Consider the following 20,500-nt stretch of genomic DNA (forward strand, 5'->3'; position numbering starts at 1 on the left):
CCTGTGCCTTTGTCTTCTAAATGACACCTGTATTTTTACTGCAACACCTGTTGTTTACTTGCAGGCTTCAGCGATAGTTAATATGATGGAACAGCACAGTAACTTATCATTTTCAACCCAATGCGAGGGGCGTATTTCCAGAACGGCATTCATACGTGAAATAACAATAGCAAAAGTTCAATAGTGACTCTGAAATCTACGAAGCACTACGTTTGTGTTATAATTACATGATGGGATCCTATTTTGTTGTAATTGTTCGGTTCAATCATCATGGCAAGTTTCTTTAAATGTGTATTCCTCACTTCCAAAGCTTCACTCCTCCTCTCCGTTTCGCCCGGGCTATTACCATTAATTATCCGAGCAGCACTCTGGCTCACTCCAAGAACGATTAGCGGCGAGGAAGAGGCAATAAAAGGACGGACTTCTGCTTTAATTAAAGGGGAGTAGCCTTTTAACATGGGGAGGGCTGTTAAATTAGCAACATTACAGCGCCATGCATCATTGGCAAAGTACAATGGAGCATGAAATAAATGATGCGTCCAGCAGTGCCACACCGGCTGTATAGAGATCTGATAGTGGGGGACGCTGAAGTGTGGACAGGCCCAGAATAATGAGGGGGGGCTAATTCCGCAGAGTTGCCAAGATGGTCCAGCAGGGAACAGTGAAAGAGTCTCCTGACCACATACTGTTGGACACTAGCAGCACTAATGGCACCGCTGCTCTTCTCTCTGTCTGGCTTCTTTAACACCAGCTACTGCTAACCATCAAGAGGACCTGCATTTCCTTCATGTTGACTTAGAAGTTACATATTGTTGGATGGTGTTACAGAGGTAACCATGTTGGAACCCTCTTGTTGGGAATAAGTCAGGGGTCAGCAACCTTTACTATCAAAAGAGCCATTTTAGGCAAATAATAATAAAAAAAAATCTGTCTGGAGCCACAAAACATTTGATCATTGTGATGAAGGTAACACAGTTTATAGTCTAAGTAGTATACTATAGTATACTCTAGTATATAAGTCTAATGCAGTGAGGGCCAAAGAGAAAATGTATTACGGAGTATTAGGGCCACATTGAGGGAAAAAACATCTGAGATTTACAGAATAAAGTCATAACTTTACGAGAAAAAAAGTCATAATATTACGAGAATCAAGTCATAACTTTATGAGAAAAAAAGAAAATAACATGTAAAATTACTACTTTATAATATTATGACTTTATTATCGTAACATTACAACTTTTTTTCTCGTAAACCTATGACTTTATTCTCGTAATATTATGATTTTATTCTCTAAATCTCCGATTTATTTATTTTTCCTCAATGTGGCCCTAACACTCGTCGTACCGTCGTAACATAGACCTAGAAAATGTTAACAAAAAACAGTTATTCATTTCCATTTTTAAAAATCCACAGGGATCCACTGGAGAGGGGCTAAAGAGACGCATGTGACTCCGGAGCCGCAGGTTGCTGACCCCTGGAATAGGTCAACATTTTGGCAAATATACTTATTTACTTTATTGCCAAGAGTTATATGAGAAGATCAATAGCACTCAAGCTTAGCTTAGCATAAAGACTGGAAACAGGGGGAAACCATGCATGTATAAAGAGAACTGAATACCGTGTTGTAGGCAGGGCCCCGTTCATTCCTATGAAAGTTGATCAGTGGCGCATGAAACAAAAAAAAGCTTGACTTCCGAGTTTAAATTTCCGAGATCTTACGGTAATTTCCTGCATCCGTTGAGCCCGTAGAACAGGCGCGGTAGGGTTTCCTTTAACTCCGCTTCCCAGCCCTCGCTCCAGCCTCGTACTGGGTCTCATTCACATGAACGAAGGAAGGGAAATAACTTTGGATTTGGCTATTAGTGCATTTTACAACTTTTAGGACGTAATGATTTAAATAAGGGATATTCAAGTCTTCGTACTGGGAAGTTGATTTACATAAAAAAAAAAAAATATCCACCAAGTTACAGACATCTATTTCCCAATGTAAGTCTATGGAAAAAAAAAAGTGTTTTTGGGTCCAATGGCGTCATGTGACCGACTCTGAGGTTGTAATTCCACCATTTGGCCACTATGTAAAATTAGCTTCAAAGCTCGGTGCTCTTTCTGGGGGCTTGGGGGAAACAGCTAGCCTGGCAAGGAAACAAACTCCACCTACCAGCAACTCTAAAGATAACTAATCAACGTCTTGTTTGTTTAATCTGTACAAAAAAAGTGTAAAAACCCAAATTTGCCGTCTGTTCCAGATTATTCCTTGGCTACCTTGTGGTTACCCACAAGTTGCAAAACTCTAGTGAGATGGTTAAGGTTAGGCATTGACCTTGAATGGTTAAGGTTAGGCAGCGAGTCTTGCAAGTGTTTTTGCACGTTTTTGCAACTTGTGGGTCACTTGCTAGACACAACCCGCTGCTGCCTGGTCAGGCTAGCTGTTTCCCCTATTTTTAGTCTTTATGCTAAGCTAACCAGCTGCTCCAGCAGCTACATACAGACACGGTGGTATCGACTGTCTATATACTGACCTTTATACTGTACAAACTTTACACTTTGAAATCTTTTGTATCCTCCTTTATTGTCCTTTGCCCGTTTTCCAAATAGTGTACCAATATAACATGAGACTATAACCATGCTAGCAGCTCAGTAAGACTGTGCTGTGCTAAATGCTAACATCTGCATGCTAACATGTTGACAATGACAATGCTACTAAGGTGATGTTTAGGAGGCCTAATGTTCGCAATATTAGCTAAGTTTGTTAACATGCTAACAATTCCTAATTAGCACTAAACACAGACTACGGCTAACGGCCGACCAACCAACATTACCATCTATGGAGCCATACTGCTAGTGTGGCTAAAAATGGTATGTGTGAGTTTTACTTGAGTGCACTGTGAATACAGAGCTGTCAGACATATAGAACATTACCTATTTCTACTTAGGCTTTAAGTCATGATACCCAGGAACATTTTAGAGAAATTTAAACTGGAGATTATATCTGTAATACCCAGATTTCATTGCCGTGAATGCCAGCACCGTGGTGATGCAATAGGTATGAGCCCTGCAAGTATTTCCCTTTCTTTTCCCATTATACCTCTTCTACGATATTATATTCACTGATTCAAAGCCATTTGCCAGTCCTCAACTCTGCTGAGAGTGATCTAGCCTGTCTTCATCGCCTCAAAAAGTTAATTTCTCCGTCACAGGCTTCATAAAGCGCAAAATAAGCTGGCACGGTAGAAAAGTGATTGAACCGTGCCTGTCTTCAGCAGTCAAAATGATTACTTCAGTTTTACAGCATTAAAAAGCCATATGCATGGGCAAAACATCCATCATTACTGGTAAATGACAATTCAGTTTATTGCTTTTGCCAACGCTGAGTCGAAATTATTTCAGATTTGTTTGTTTGCACCTCGGTCGGACTTTCTTAAGTTTTGAGTTGTAGGCTACTGTACATTCACGGTTGATTTTGTGATTAGTTACCTGACTTGGATGGCAGTGTGAGGCAGGATCTCCCCGTCGCAGGTCCAGCTGCTGTGGGAGGTGCTGTAGTTGCAGGTGGTTTGGCCAGAGCATATGGGACTGAAGCCCGTCTTCTTTGGACTCTCACTCAGGTCCTCTAGTGAAACCGGCTCACGGTGCCGCGGCTGGAAACGAAACCTCCGCACCCGGTGGACCTCCACAAACGAGTGGTCAAACTGGGGGAAGGAAGCAGAGAAGGATGAGAAATAGATGAAAGAGAGGAGGAGGAGGAGGAGAGATGGACGGATGGATGGATGGATGGATGAAGGAACAGATGTGCCCACAGATGGTGCAAAGGTTAAAACCGCCACTCTCCAGAAGCACTTGAGAGTTTCATTTCAAAATGCAGCAGACTGAGAGGGAACACAAGAGTCCATCTTTGTTTTGTGCTTCACCAAATAAAGTTTTGTGTAAAATTATTTTTTGAATAAAGTGCTCTTTAGAGTCAAATGCATTTTGAGTCTATTATTTTCAAGCGTATTTTCATGACTACCCTATTCTCCATGTTTCCATAAGGGTGAAAGGGTTAGTTCGGATTCTACTCCTGCGTTTTGCGAGGTTAAATGACTGTTTTGTGAATTGAGTCTGGTCTGGTCTAGAACACCGTGATGTAACGGCTTCAGTCACTGTCGGAACAGACAGCCCTTTCTGAAGGCGGGACTGAAGTCGTTATATTGCGGTCTGCAAAACCAGACCAGACTCCATTCACAAAAGCAGTTATTTTACCTCGAGGAACACGGGAGTTGCGACTTTCGGATCCGAACTAACGTGGCGTCCACACAGCAGTACATCGCTTAGTTTCTGTGTTGGTACTCCTGTCTGCTTCTCCACACTGGGGGCACGCCGACCGCCATCTAACTTACTGTATGTAACGTTAATATACTGACCATAAGGATGTGTATATACTGTACATGTAGCAGCGTCATCATGCAGAAACCTACGTCAGGTTATAATAATAATGGACCTGCCCTTTAACAAACATCAATTACAGACAAGTGATAAAGGCACTTATTAAAAGATTATTTTAGAGCCTCAGCATGAAGCTCCACTATTTGATGGATTAAGGTCAAACTAAAAATATTATATATAATCAATTGTCATCATTTGTCTTTGGTGGATCGACTGGGGGGTCATTCAAAACTCAGGCTCATGAACTTTTGAACATTTAAATGTCTCAAAGTGAACATAAACTACTCAATCTTAGACACAAAATAGCAGTGAAAATGGGCACATTTCTCTGAGATATGATGATCATATCGGGCGGTAAAATGATTCTTGGCACGCAATTCTTCTTTAGTCTACAGGCTCCTATTGGGTGAGCTAAAAAGCTAATTTCTCCTCCATTGTCTTTCTATGGCCTCCTGCTGATTTCATAATGAAATCTAAAACTACACACAGGTTTCTTCTGCTTCTTCCTCCCCATTTACGAAGAAAGGAAAACGGCCAACAGGAGATCAAATGCAAAATGGAGGGAGGGAGAGAAAAGGTCAGATAAAATGGAGGTTTATAAAAACTATGTAAACGGCAGGAGCGAGGAGAAGAAGAAAGAGAAGAGATGAAAAGAAATAATTTTGTCAAAGACCTCTTTCATCTCACTCAGTGTCGCAGAAAGGTTCAGCTCTGTCCGGCGCACTTTCTTCTACTTCACGGGGTGCCACTTTCTCTCTATCCCCATATCTTTTCTTCCCCTCTTTTCCCCTTTCCCCCCCTCTCTCCTCCTTCCTTCTCTCCCTTTCTCGCCCTCTCTCATCCAGAAAAGCGGAGTGACAGCCATTTATTTCACATCAGACCCACTTTATGACTGCAGCCGCTTTGCATTCATGCTGGACTGTCTGCCTAAAAGGCTTTCTGACAAGGCCATGAATACGCTTAGTGGCTCCTCACTCCTTGTTTCTCTCCGCTTGGCTGGACGGTGATGCTGATATTAAGTGAACTCTGATGCAAAGCCCCTCTCACCGTACTCATACGACTACTTGTCTACCTTTCTGTGTTGCAAGTGAAGCAGCAAAGACGGCCTCAAGCTGGAGACGCGCCACGTCGAGCCTTTTCACTGCCGTAACCCCACACTGTGGGCGCACGGAGATCTGTGGTCCTTAGACGGTTAAAGGGACTGTTTGTAACTTCGTAGCCAAAGTGTCGGCAAAATGCAAATTCTGACCTGATGATGGCTCATTCTGAGGGCGACATTATGATCTTTACCAGATTTCATGGCGATCCATCCAATAGTTGAGATATATGGACCAAAGTGGTGAACCAACCAACTTTGTCATCCCTAAAATTCAAATTGTGTCTTACAGTAGATGGATGCAGTAATATCTTGCATGTGAATCTCACTATTGGATGTTAATATACAACATACTTTATTGGGGAAATTCTCTGTCATAAAATCAGTTTGAGGTCTCTTTGCATTAGCATCGCCAGGGAAAGTTGTTAAATTGTTTTTTCCCACACACATTGGTAATTTCATTCAGTCATCTGGATGTAATATAGTTTATCAGGACTGTGGTATTCCAGGGACATGCTTCATATCACAGAGAGCAGCAAAACCTTTCCTCATTGGCTAATCTTCACCATTCTAGCAGCAGATTTTCAACCTTTTTCTATCATTTTCTTCATTTTTCTTGGTATTAAACGGTTTTCCTTTTCTACGGTTGAATCCATGATTTTAAAGGGGACATATCATGCTCATCTTCAGGTTCATACTTGTATTTTGGGTTTCTACTAGAACATGTTTACGTGCTTTGATGTTAAAAAAAACTATTATTTTTCTAATACTGTCTGTCTGAATATACCCGTATTCACCCTCTGTCAGAAACGCTCCATTTTAGTGAATTTCAACGGAATGGCAACGGAACTGCGTTGCTAGGAAACAGCTTGGGTCCATGTTTACTTCCTGTCAGCTGATGTCATTCATTCATTCTGCAACAGGAAATAAACTGGGACACAATTAGAATGTTTATTTTTAAAACTGTGAAATTATCTATATATTGTAGATTTGTGAAGTCACAAACGCACAGTTTCTGAATACAAGCTGTGCGTATTTCTCTGTGGATTCAGTGTTTTCATACTTTCACAGTATTTATATATCACTTAAACCTGCTTTATAATATAAAAGACATGAAAATCTCACTTTTTTCAATGTGGGCCCTTTAAAGCTGTGAATACATTCTAATCAAATCTTATTACGAGAGTGATATCTGTCTTTGTAATCTGAAATGTTGACCTCAAGAGTATAAACTCACCTCAGGATGTCAGTGTTAGCTCAAAACACAGTTTGCAATTGGAACACTTTCACCAAGGCAGCTACTGGAGATGAAATTACTTACAAGTTCCTTCTAAATGCGATAAACTTCCCGAGGTCCTTCCTGAGGTAATAATTACTAATCACCACACTTCCCCTGGCAATACTTGTGCTCTCCAGAAAGGGCATTAGTCTGGTATCAGCCTGTTCTCCCATACAGCATATCCCTGATGCAGCGATTACCGGTGCCTCCCCGGACCAGGGTGGAGGTTATTTATGATACGTGGGAAGGCACTAGGGCGAAGGCATTTGAACTAAAGTGAACCATACTTGGGAGATTGAGCCGAGTCAGCAAATGGAGGTGCTAGCACAGCAAGTGGGCAAACTCCTGCCTTCTGCTCGCTCGTTTACGGACCGAACACACACTCTCAATTCATCCGTGCACGAGCCGAGCAACTCCCGATGATGAAAGATGAATTCTGCAGCAAAATGATTGACAGGAGGCTTTTTGCGAAGGATGAAATTGTCTTAAAAGTTTTGCTTTATTCTGGTGATTCCTTCACTCTTTGAAGGATGTATTTTTCTCATCCCCCGCTGGATACAAATCATACATTTTCTCAGCTCATCATAACTCTCCAAAGCATGACTCGTACTGTTTATGTGCACTTATTTTGTATGTATGAAACCATAAATCCAATAGTATTCCCACTGGGTAATACCTTAGAAAGTGCTCTTGCAGTTCAATCATACACCAACTCCTTCCCTCCTACCTGGTCGTCTTTGTTGGTGTGTCGAAGGAGGTGTCTGAGGAAGTCCAGACGGGAGCACTTCCTGACGAGGATGAGGTCCGTGGTGCCGTCGGCGAGGTGGGCGGAGGGCGACAGGCCCTGTGGACTGCGGGGACACGCGCAGCTCATACTGGCCGCATTAATGGCGATAAACTTTCCTCGGATCACGCTCCAACCACCACCGCCATCTGAAAGAGGAGTCGAGAGTTGGAGTATGACCACAAATACAGTTTACTTAGCTGAGCTCACTTCTGTTTGACTCACTAAAGTAAAAACAAACAAAAAAAGTATTTTCGATCAATATATAATTCACACACTTCAAAACAGTATTCCACAAACCAGTGGGTGACATCACAGTGACTACGTCCACTTCTTATATACAGTCTGTGCATAAAACAAGGCATTGTCCAAGAAATAAGAAAAATTAAAACCTTTCTACTAACCTCAAGGGACTTAAGCCTCCTGTGAAAAAAATATTTGGACTGTGCCTTTTCTAAAAACAGCATTCATATTTTCTGCTCAGTTCAGTTTCATTCATCAGTATGAACCGCAAGATATTTGTGTGAGGAAACGGATAACTGTTTTTTTGTGCTGTGCACAAAACTTAACCAGAGCTCGTCATTTAAAGGGACTATTTGTAAGAATCAGAAATGTCTTGTTAACAGCTTCACCTGTGGCTGTTAAGTCAACGAAAGTCAGCGTCCTGTTGCTGGCGCTTGTGCTCGCTCTACATAGACATGAACGAGCATCGCTCAACACAGTCAGGAGACACACGTCAGCTAAAAGCACAATATCACTCTATAATTCAGCTGCTTGGCAGTAATGTTAGCTGACCAGACGAAGGTCTCTCCATAAATCAATGCTGATCCTAGTGTTGGCTTTTCCTGCCTCAGCCTCCCGACCGCGGCCGGAGGGAACAGGGGAGACACCGGAGTTTTGGTCGGAGACGATAACGTTTCTCTCTGCGGAGCCCCGGCACTTCACAAGACACGGCACTTTTGCAGCGTGTAGTGTGCACGCATGCACCTGAGAGTGGAGCGAAAGAGTGAGAAGGAGCGCGGTGTGTGAGTGAAGGCAGTCAGAGGAGCAGAGTACAGCAGAGACTCCGGTCACGGAGACCAAAGCTACGGTCTCTCCCGCGTCCTCCGACCGCGGCCAACACTGTTTAACAGACGGGCTTCACCTGATACAACCAAGAGGTTTTGGTGCTTCACTGTAGTTTGTGTTGGAGTCTGAGTCTGAACAGCGTAGCCACAGGCAAGAGCGCATGAGACACCGACCCGTAACGATTAATACGTGTAAGAAGTTACAAACAGTATGTGAGTGATGCTGTATCCCCCTCACCAAACTTCACCATCAATATAGACATTTTATTTGGCAGCCATAGTGGCATCCACAACTAAATGTGTTTTATTCTATTTATTAAAGATGACTTATAATGCTCATTTTCAGGTGTATACTTGTATTTTAGGTTTCTATTAGAACATGTTTACATGCTTTAATATTCAAAAAACACTTTATTTTCCTCTCCTCTTTTCACCCTCTGTCTGAAACGCTCGGTTTGAGCTTCTTTGTACCGTTTCTGGTTTACTTAACTCTTCTCTTTTTACCGCAGCATTAAATCTCCTCCGTCTGACATTGACACTTTTAAATGAGCAGACCTTGAGCTGCGGTGAATACACCGTACTGTAATTTATTTACAATGCAAAGCAGCTCCTCAGCACTTGCAAAACACGCCACATTAGATTTAGTTCGAAGCCGACTCCTTTCAGCCCCCCGGTTTGGATTTTCCAGTGCTGGTGCTGATGTTCGACTGAAACAAACAATCTGTGTAAATTTGGTTTTGAAATTACACTGTGTATTTTGCGAGTGCTTTAGGAGTCCTTAAGGTTAAGCTCCCAGCTTGTTACACATCGGCAGTGATGCTGATGAGGGTCCATTAGGATCCAGATGTCTTGGCAGGAATTCTCAGAGCAGCTTTACCCTGATGATTGAGCCAAGATGGAAACTTTGATGCTGAAAGTAATGTGCGTTGCCCTTGTGGGAGATCTGAATGTTTTAAAAACGCAATCAAGTTTGGCCAAGGAGGGGTTCACAATATCTAAAAGAGGAAGTCGTATAGATAGGAGACTGATTGGATTAACCTCCAGTTTGCATTGTTATGATTAAACGCATCACGCTGCTTCCGAATCTCAAACGACAGACGCGGCGGTCGCACTTCACAAATCACCGTTCTGTTCCTCGGAGATGTTTGCAGTGATGGCGTATCAAAAGACACAGCGTCACCCACGGGGGGCTGCCAGTGCCTGTCACCGGGGTGATAGTCACTGGAGTAAGCTGCAGAAATAAAAGTGATCACAGGCGTCCAAACCCTCAGAGGGAATATTATGTGATCTCGGAAAGCAGAACGATTCATTACCTTTCCCCCTCATTTCACAAAACAAACTTACAGAGGTGATAACGCGAGCCGATGATAACAAGCCCGCCGAGGCTACATAAAAACAACAATATTCTAATTGGGAAGCAGTGATTAAAGCTGAATAATAATAAAAAAAACAACAACAAATCCAACTGTGGACTGTAGGCTTTGCATTAGACGAATGTTTCCAAATGAGTGTTTGCTTTCGGAGGAGAGGCTGGCTCATTTGCAGAGAGAGAGAGTGTGTGTCGTGCCTCATTGATTTAGCAGTTGTCTTGAGATTTCCCTCGCCAGGAAGGAGAAAAAAAAAAAAAACCAAAATCGCAAAACAAACGGCAGCACTGGCGTGAGACAAACCCCCTGTCGGAGCTGGCGAAGCCAAATTTCTTCCTGATTAGTGGGAGGCTGTCACACATCACACACAAACAGGTTGCTTTCATATTTACACAGGAAACACACACACCATAGGAAGTCCCACATAGCCAGGCCGAGGCAGGAAATGTGGATTTTAATATCATGACACTAATTCGAGAAGAAAAAAACACACACAGCTCAAATTACACATACAAACACGCACCAGGGCACACAAACAGGAGTCGGTATACAGAGGTGTAGTCCCGCCCCTTCCGGTGGACCACATGGGACTTTATTTTGGAAAAAAAGTGAACGGTAGTCAGCAGCAAGATACAAATATTTTTTTGATCCCGCTTGAATTGCGCCATGAATCACACATATGATGTTTGTCAATTTAAAAGATAATTTTGCAAGTCAAGAAAGTCAGTTGTTGTAGGTTTGTTGTTTTATAATTTAGTTTAGAGTGAAACCGCTCAGTGAGCTACATCTCTTGTCTCGCACAACATACGTCACCAGCACTAGCTAGCTAGCTAATGACCACGCACAAATGAAACGCTATTTGACCTGATGTGTTTTATCCAGCAACTCCTGGTCTGTTTATCAGCCGGGGAGAGAAAGAAGGATCAGACCCGTTGCTGGTGTGAGTTCATCCCAGTAGGAAACACTCAGGCATCATACTTCAGCGAGAGAGACGTCACTTAATGAGACTTCTTGATGTGTAGTAGGGCTGTCAAAGTTAACGCGATAATGATAAAATCATTTGAGCGGCACTAATGTCTTTAACGCATTAACGGAGGTTGTAGCGGGCTCAGTTTGAGAGAACAGTGATGATACTGGTATCATATGAAACCAGAAAACCTGACGAATCCATCGGTACCAACCATGTCACACTAGCTTGTCACGAAGGAGGCTAAATAACACTCCAAACTTGGCGAAGAAAAACTATCATGTCCATTTTCAAAGGGGTCTTTTGACCTCTGACCTCCAGATCAGTGAATGTAAATGGGTTCTATGGGTACCCACGAGTCTCCCCTTTACAGACATGCCCACTTTATGATAATCACATGCAGTTTGGGGTAAGTACAAGTCAAGTCAGCACACTGACACACTGACAGCTGTTGTTGCCTGTTGGGCTGCAGTTTGCCATGTTATGATTGGAGCATATTGTTTTATGCTAAATGCAGTACCTGTGAGGGTTTCTGGACAATATCTGTCATTGTTTTGTGTTGTTAATTGATTTCTAATAATAAATATATACATATGTTTGCATAAAGCAGCATATTTGCCCACTCCCATGTTGATAAGAGTATTAAATACTTGACTAAGGTACATTTTAAACAGATAAAAAAATTTGACTAATTTTCGATTAATTGCGATTAACTGTGGACAATCATGCAATTAATGCAATAAAATATTTTAATTGATTGACAGCCCTAGTGTGTAGTCTTTCTCATAATGTATTTTCAGTCTGATGGTATGTGTCCACAGCCTTCGTCCTTTCCCCGCTTCCCATTCATTGTCTATGCAAGCAGCCGTGCAATGCAGTCTGGTAGCGTGGCGGAGCGATTCGAGAGACAGAGCGTCACATTGGCTGCTCCTCATTTGCATAAAGTTGAGGTCTAGGCTACTTCATGCAAATCAGGGGCGTCCGATGCGACCTTGAAATGGTCTAAATATTGTATATTTGTGACATCACAAATAGACAGAAATCCTGACGGCTTGTTTCAAAAGCTCAGTTTCTGATTATGGGCTGTGTGTGTTTCTCCGTGGATTGAGCGTTACGATACTTTCACAGTATTTATATGGGAATTAAGCCTGCTTTATAATAAAAAAACATGAAAATGTCACTTTTTAAATATGGGACCTTTAAATAAGGTCCCACGGTGGTCCGCTTGAAGGAGCGGAACTATGCCTCTCTATTTCATCTGCCTCCAGAGGTTTGCGCCGCTGTGTCGGTTGTTTGAGAGAATCGTAGCAAAATAAAATGTGTGCACCACGGTCAGAGTGACACAACCAGGGAACAGGAGGTGACGTCGTCCTCCTCCTCGAGGCTCGAGCGGACGGACCCCGGCCTCGTCGGGGGAACGTGTAATCTCATCAAGCAGACGCAGGGGTGGATGCTGGACATTTGGAAATCGATAGGCGAAAAAAAAGGCTCCGGCGAGGGCGCGGCGGGGAGTCGTGCAGTGTCACTAAAATCAGTTTATATTTTCTCGTCAATAACTCATCAAGAATCTCATTTTGCTGTGCTGCAGGAGAAAAACAACCCCCCAAACAGAAAAATGGAGATATGATGATGTTATTTACATTCGGTCCACTTCAGGTACAGCAGAATGGAAATCTCCCCTGATTTGTGTGACTTCACGGGAGCCAGCATTGGATCGTCTCATCTCCTTTTTTTTGTCTTTTCTCTCTAATGACACCTTTAGAAAAACTTTCACACACCTCAGAAGTGTTTCAAAATAGACAAACTAGCAGATAACGAGGCAGAAAGATGAGGTTTTCGGTGTGATTAATTTGACATATTTCGAGTAATAAACCCCAAACTAGTACCTTTATCAGCTTGTTCCTTCTCCTCTGACATCTCCCAGTCTCTTGACGAGGGCTCGTGCTGACAGATGCGGCACCTGAAACATTAGCGTAACCTTGTTTTACAATCATCAAACCATCAGCGTTGCAGGTTTTAACAAGCTTAGATAATTCATTAGAAGGGAATACATCCAGTCCAACTGAAAATGCCTTGTACTGTGTTAAGCTATTTAAATAGTAGTTGTTAGAAATACTCAAAGGACAGCCTGAGATGCCTTTTTTAAGGTAAAATAAGTTGTCAGGAAACATAATAATGGGTCTCAGCTCCTTTCAGTCCCCATAACAAATGCAAACAATGGCTGCGCCCCAGCATCTCAAAAAACCAAAGCACTTAGTCGAGCGCCTTTTGGAAACGACTGAATGGGCTCTCAGTCCACAATAAATCAGATAGGCTTCCTGACAACGTGAACGATCCCATTTAAGCTCTGGCAGGTGCACTGCTACTATTGAAGTGCATCAGATAAAGTTGTAAAAAGCGGTAGAAATGGATATCTCCCATGCTTTATTCACCCGGATAGACACTGCAGCGTGTCCCTGGGGTCCCCCACGTTGTTCTCGGCGGGGAGGAAAGAGACGGTGCCTTCGTAGTAGTTGTGACTCAGGAAGGTTTTTACCCCTGGAACAAAAACACAGCGTGGGCCACCGTCAATAGGTTTGATTTGTTGTGTTTAATTTAACTCTAATTATACCTCAAATTATAAAAGCAACACATCTGAATACTTAATTGGACCACTATTCTTCTCTGACTATTGTAATTCTTCTATTCTCTAAAGCAGTGGCTCTCAACCAGGTGTCTGGGAGGGAGCTCCAGGGGGTCCCCAGAAAAAATGGGGAATAGTTTATTGCACTATTTAATTCACTAAAGAAGTGTATGTGAATTAGGGATGTCACGAGAACCGATACTTCGCTAACAAGTCGATGCCAAAATTTAAAAAAAAGTAACGGTACTCTTTTTCTACAGTTGCGAAGGTACCGTACGATGCCTGTAATGGTCATTGGTAGTGATGTGACAGTGAGGAAAATGTTCCCACCGGTTAATAAACTTGTGACAACACCGGTGTTACCGGTTACACCGGACATTTTACAAGAAAGATGATGGTCAACATGTGCAGAGCGCTGACTCTGATCTTTACCACCAGTAGAGCTTTTGCTGCGGGGCTCCGCTGCGGGGGTCTATCTGGCGCTGTTTACTTCCTGTCAGCTGACATTATTTACATACACTGCAACAGGAAATAAACTGGGACACATTTAGAATGTTTACGTTTAAAACCGTGTAATGGTCTAAATATTGTATATTTGTGACATCACAAAATGACAGAAATCCTAACGGCTTGTTTCAAACGCGCAATTTCTGAATACAGGCTGTATGTATTTCTCCGTATATTGAGCGTTTTGATAGTTTAATAGTATTTATATAGCACTGTTTTATAATATAAAAGACATGAAAATCTCACTTTTCACAATATGGGACCTTTACAGTACCTTGCAGTAAAATGTGTGCTAGTATTTTGCCCCAGTGGGAAGAGAAATCTTGGTGGTGTTAGTGAGCCTTTATGGTGTTAGTGAGTCCCACCAGCTATGAGCTACACAAACGCTTGCACTGAATCCACAAGCCCAAGGGCTGTGTGTTAGATTTATATCTTAATCCTCCAACGTCTGGACCCGGAGCAGGACCAGCAAGCTCAGGGATAAACTCCAGGTTACCTTGCATTAAAATAAGCCGGCGCGAGGTCAGTAAGCTCAGAGGTCAGTGAGCCAAGGGTTAAAAAAAAAGGTTAAAGTGTGTAGGTAGGCTTAGCCTCAAGAGTCACTCGAGTTTAGAAAATGATGGCCCTCATACCTGACAGGTCATATCTAGCAGGACCCAGCCATCTCTTCCTCTCGCTGTCTGTCAGTACATCACCATAGAAACCGTAGCCAAGCAAAGAGACAGAGTATTTGAGAAAGATGTCATCGTGGTGAACTGAAGACACGTCCATCGGCTGTGAATCACCTGTAAAGAAACCCCCCAGTAGAGTCATAAAGAGCCGCTCCCTGCTTTGTTACCACAACATACACACAACAAGTTGCTGTAATAATCACTCAAAGGTTGTTTCTACACACTGATAACATCTGAGAAAAACTGAAACAGCATGCCACCCTGACACATAGCGTGCTGAAAGTCCACCATGAATCTTTCCATTACTCACTCACCCACAATGATGTGTAAAGCAGAAGTAACTGGATCGTTGGTTCCCACTGTGGCAAAGCAGATGCAATCAGTGGACCCTGTTGGAGAAGAGACACACAGGTCGATGGTCAGTCATTATAGCCCCGGTATAGGCATGTTAAAGACACTGTGACGTGAAAAATTACTTTTACGAAAAAATTCTGTCGCACATTAACTATTATCACCAAAAATTAAATACAGCAATTATTTTTTTTATAGCAAACCTCCACTGTTTAAAGCCAGGATGTGTGGACATTTTCAATGAGTTTCTGATTTTGGTGTCTCTGTGGTAGTAATAGACACCCTCCCGTCTGATTGTGTCAGTTTTTAAAAACAACAACTTATGCCAACAGAAAAACTTGAAAGATCACATACTAGGGGTGTCCATAATTAACAGTTTAAAAAAATTGAGTCCGCTACAAGCTCCGAAAATCGGCAGCTCCTCGGATTTTTAAGAGGTTAATTGAAATTCTTGCGTTAATGCGTTAAAGAAATTAGTGGCGTTAAAACAAACGCGTTATTATCGTGTTAACTTTGACAGCCCTATCATAAATTAAGGAATTGGACAAATTAAATACAAGGCCTATTATCAGATTATAAGGTCAATAGTTTCGAGACATTTCGCTACAAACCACAATTGGTTTGCATCTTGGTGGGGCTAGAGGGAGAGTCAGGGGATCACTAAAGTCATCATGAAACAACGCGTGGGAAACATGAATGTCTGTACAAAATTTTATAAGGAGTTTAGTTTCCGTATTTCCTTATTTTCATGCATCAGTGCAGGTCTGGCTGGTCGACCCAGTTTGTTGTCCCGGGGATGTGTCAACCGTCATGCCCGTTTTTTTTAAATACCGTTTCTTCCTCCAGTGCTGCAGACAGGAAGTGGATCAGATGCTTGGTTTAATCTCTCGTCTTTGTGAAGTTACTGACTTTGTAAATCTATAAATTACACAGTGGAGTTTGGTTAGACCAGGGGTCAGCAACCTTTACTATCAAAAGAGACATTTTAGGCAAAGAAAAGAAAACAATCTCTCTGGAGCTGCAAAACATTTGATCATTGTGATGAAGGTAACACAGTTTATAGTCTAAGTATATAGTATATAAGTCTAATGCAGTGAGGGCCTAAGACACAATGTACTACGGAGTATTAGGGCCACATTGAGGGAAAACACATCTGAGATTTACAGAATAAAGTCAGAATATTACGAGAATAAAGTCGTAACTTTACGAGAAAAAAAGAAAGTAACACGTAAAAATTACTACTTTATAATATTATGACTTTATTTTTGAAATCTCAGACTTGTTTTTTTTCCTCAATGTGGCCCTAATACTCCGTCGTACCGTCGTACCATAGACCTACAACAATGATAAATAAAAATGAAAATGTAAACCAAAAACAGTTATTCATTTCCATTTTTATAAATCCACAGGGAGCCACTGGAGAGGAGCTGAAGAGACGCATGTGGCTCTTTAGCCCAGGTTGCTGACCCCTGGGTTAGACCAACTTGTGAAATTTGTACAGATACAATATCAAATTGATATTAATATGATTTTTTTGGGAGTTACTTTTCATTTAGTGACTCTACAGAACAGTCAACGCACAGTGTCATTAATATAAGTACAATGGGCAGTGTGTCTTCATAGTTGCATGTGTTGCTATCTACATTAATCAGAACAGACTATACAGGCATGTTGTGAGACTCTACTGGCAGGTAAAGCTGCAAGGATGTAAATCGCACGTCTCTTATTCATAGCTAAAATCAGTCATAAAAGATGCCGTGCTTGGTAGAGTTACATGTCTTTCAAAGCTGCGACCAAGTACGACGAATTCAGTGGGATGATTTTATTAGCCGGAAGTAAGGAGTCCTTTCAGTCACGAAGTGAACTAATGGGATCGCTCCGGGCCCTGAGCTATCATCAGCTCTCTTCAGCCAACAAATGAAGGATGAGAGGCATCCCCTGCCTCGAGAAAAATGTTGAGTTTGATATTAAATCTTTCAACTTGAGAGGTAATAAGGCCCCATCTCTCTTCCTGCGCCACATGGCGTAATTTCAGACCTATCTGCCCTACTTTGATCATCTTCAAGTGGTGAAATGAACCTACTACTGCAGCTGATAAAAGACAGAGAGAGTGAGGGAGAGAGAGTGAACTCTAACTAGTGGTGTTTGGAGCTGGCTCACAGAAGCATGACAGCGGAGATCAGCTCCGTCATTCAGCGGTGGACACACAGATGAGTATGAAGATGAGCTCCTTCTGACTCTCCCCTGCACTTTCTATGAATATCACTTATCTGGCCTTCACCTCTTCCCCCTCCGAGCTTCACAATCACACCCGAACACTTTCCGATTGCTCCCGACAGCGCTGCGCCGCCTGCTATTTTGCTGAGCTTAAAAAACAAACGGTGACATATGCTATTTGACTCTTCTGAAGTTACCCAGTAAAAGCCAACTGACTTTGAATGGATTTAAGTGGCTCACACAGATGTTCAATGATGTTCAGTCCTCAGATGTTCAATGTTTTATTCTCCTTAAGTTACTGAACCCGCAGTAGCCTGTTGGCATATTCAGAGGAGAGAGCGTAAACTGTCACAGGGCATATCCTCAGCGGAGAAGCTCCAGTTTTTATCCCCCAAAACTGTCTCGCCAGTAAGATCATCTCGGCAGTGAAATAATCTTTATCTCTGGGACAACAATGGAGTTGAGATGTTTTTTAGCGCTGCCCCAAAAAGGATATTTTTGCTGTTTTGAATCCTCAGTACATGAATGTATTTATAGCTGCACTTGTGACCGTGTCATATCACGACAGCAGTGAACCCTTTCAAACTTGACAAGTGGACCTTTGAACAACTTATCATTCTTGTTTTTTTCATCAAAATAAGCTACTTTCAGTGCGTCAGGATTAACTGGCATTCCTTTTCAGACCATAAAAGCTAAAATCAGTTGTGCAGGAACATGTCATGAGAAAACATCTGACAGAAAGCATTTGTGGAAATTATAGCTCGGTGACAACGAGGCCATAAATTAGTTCATGACTCTTAATTTGAACCTTGGCATAGAGGACTTTGATACCTTACTGACACATTACCAGAACTTTGACAACGATATTGATTTTTTTTACATTTATAAAAATCATGAATCGCACCCAGGTAGCAAAAGAAAAACAGGTCTACAAAGCATGAAGTGTATGGTTGCAGAGCAGTCTGTGACTTTTGTAGCAAAAGCTCAATCCCTGCTATTTTTCTCCTTTAGTAAAAGTACATGTGCCAAGATGTTAGAGACACTTTACATTATCGCCATTATTTGAGACTTTACTGGCACTTTTAAATAGAAAGTTACAAATTGTTTCACAATTAAGGGAGATGAATGACTGACAAAGGTGAGATCTTTTTCCTTAAGTAAATTTGGGGGATTTTTATGCATTTATTACTACCTAGATTTGTTGCCTAAACCTAACTACATGGTTTTGTTGCCTAAACCTATATGTAGTTTTGTTGCCTAAATCTAACTACCTAGTTTTGTTGACTAAACCTAACTACCTAGTTCTGTCGCCTAAACCTATACGTAGTTTTGTTGCCTAAACCTATACCTAGTTTTTTTGCCTAAACCTAACTTTGTAGATTTGTTACCTAAACCTAACTAAGTACTTTTGTTGCCTAAATCTAACTATGTAGTTTTGTTGCCTAAATCTAACTAAGTACTTTTGTTGCCTAAACCTAACCAAGTTGTTTCCTGTGAAGACGGAAGTTTATTTTGAAATGACATTTGTAAGAAAACATATGAAAAATGAGGAATGACTTTTTGTAAGATATCATACGAACCATTGTATGAGGATACGTGTGGTTTATGGTCAGTACCTCAGTACTTTCAGACTTTTTTTCCCCTACTGTGTCCGTAGTTCTCATCGCCCAGGCAATCCATTCCTACTGAAAACGTAAATCTTTGAAAACTGGTTGCAAGTATATACTTTAGTTTATTTAAAACAAATGGGCAATAACTCCCTAAAAACGCTGGGCACTGTAGTTTTTTGCAAATGTTCCTCAAACTGGAATAAACGATTCATTTGTTGGGCACTACTTTTAGCTGCGGATTAATACAAATTCGATGCTTTAGTATTTATGTCAGCAGGACAGTACTGTATATAGGGGATTGATTTAAAACACAGTGCCCACGTTCAACAGTGTGGCTCACTGATGTTCTTTTAATAGATTTCGGAGAACAATGGATCTCGATGCCACATAGAAATAAGATATATCAGGTTTTGACTACACAGACAATACTTGTTAGTACTGCAGTTTATGGATTGTTGTTGTTGCTGCTGCTGCTGTTATTCTCACAAAGATCAAACATCTCCTCTCTGATTGTCAGTAGTTATTTCTGTCAGTGACTGAGTAGAGGAGAAACTCTCAAAGGTGACTTTTTTAATTAAGCTGTGCTGCTCATCAACACACCTGTGCTCATACAATGCTCTTGATGGGATGGCAAACACTCGCGTTGAGTTTCAAAGCACCGAGGAGAGGTTGGCCTTGGTCATTTGAGGGGTTTGTTTACCTCCTGACGGAAGCAAACCAAAGCTGCCTTTAACTGTACAATCAGCCAATAAAGTCCTTGCATTAAATGGCATACAAATGACATTTAAATACCTCTTTGGAGCAACTATTGTACATCTGCAGTACTTGAGAGCTTTCATCCCATGCGGCCCTGAGTTTTCACCGACATCTTAACGTGTCTGAGCTGAAGTGTGACAAGACCTTTCTACAGTCGTATGAAAAGATTAGACATTACACACCTAACTTTTTTAATTCATCCGTGATTGTGAAAAGGCAAAAACAACTCATCTAACACATCCAAATCATGGTTGTAATAGGCCTTCAAATCATTTACTTTATCACTCCCCAGTCGACATTTAAACCCCTCTGCTATTGACATCACGCTCTGCAGCCTCATATCGGTCTCCATGCACGGTGTTTCTATCCTCATGAACATTACAGTGATTTCAAAATGTCGCACAGCACGTCTCCATTTATGGCACTTGGAATGATTGACCCTCGGCAGGCCCCTGGTGGGACCCCCAGCCCTGTTGCCATAGAGATTCTTATGTAACTCAGTAACCCCGCATCAGCAGGCCTGAAGTTCTTCAATATTGAAATCAATAACAGTTCTGTTAAGTGTTTTTCTTTTTTTAGACTCTACCACCTGTTCTGTACAATTTAGGAAAAAAACAAAAAAACAAACATTCATCATGTAACACTTATCTTGACAAAACACATAAACACTATTAAAGTATCTGAAGGTATTGCCAGAGGGCTGCATTAAATATACACGTACAATTTGTGACTGCAAGATATATTTGATGTGTAATTAACTCTTTGATGGAGAGTTATTTCCTA

General features: G+C 41.7%; 1 protein-coding gene across 1 annotated transcript in view; it reads right to left on the reverse strand.

Annotated features, from left to right (window-relative positions):
* cerk (ceramide kinase) overlaps window positions 1-20,500 on the reverse strand; it is a 55,585-nt gene that overhangs the window by 2,787 nt on the left and 32,298 nt on the right. The window contains exons 7-12 of the mRNA XM_037761073.1: window positions 15,098-15,172; window positions 14,745-14,897; window positions 13,415-13,520; window positions 12,869-12,942; window positions 7,525-7,730; window positions 3,475-3,689 (exon numbers count right to left, since the gene is read on the reverse strand). Coding sequence (XP_037617001.1) covers window positions 3,475-3,689; window positions 7,525-7,730; window positions 12,869-12,942; window positions 13,415-13,520; window positions 14,745-14,897; window positions 15,098-15,172 — 829 coding nt within the window. The remainder of the gene's footprint in view (window positions 1-3,474; window positions 3,690-7,524; window positions 7,731-12,868; window positions 12,943-13,414; window positions 13,521-14,744; window positions 14,898-15,097; window positions 15,173-20,500) is intronic.

The sequence above is a fragment of the Sebastes umbrosus genome, chromosome 23 (assembly GCF_015220745.1).
Source record: "Sebastes umbrosus isolate fSebUmb1 chromosome 23, fSebUmb1.pri, whole genome shotgun sequence".
Classification (NCBI taxonomy): Eukaryota; Metazoa; Chordata; class Actinopteri; order Perciformes; family Sebastidae; genus Sebastes; species Sebastes umbrosus.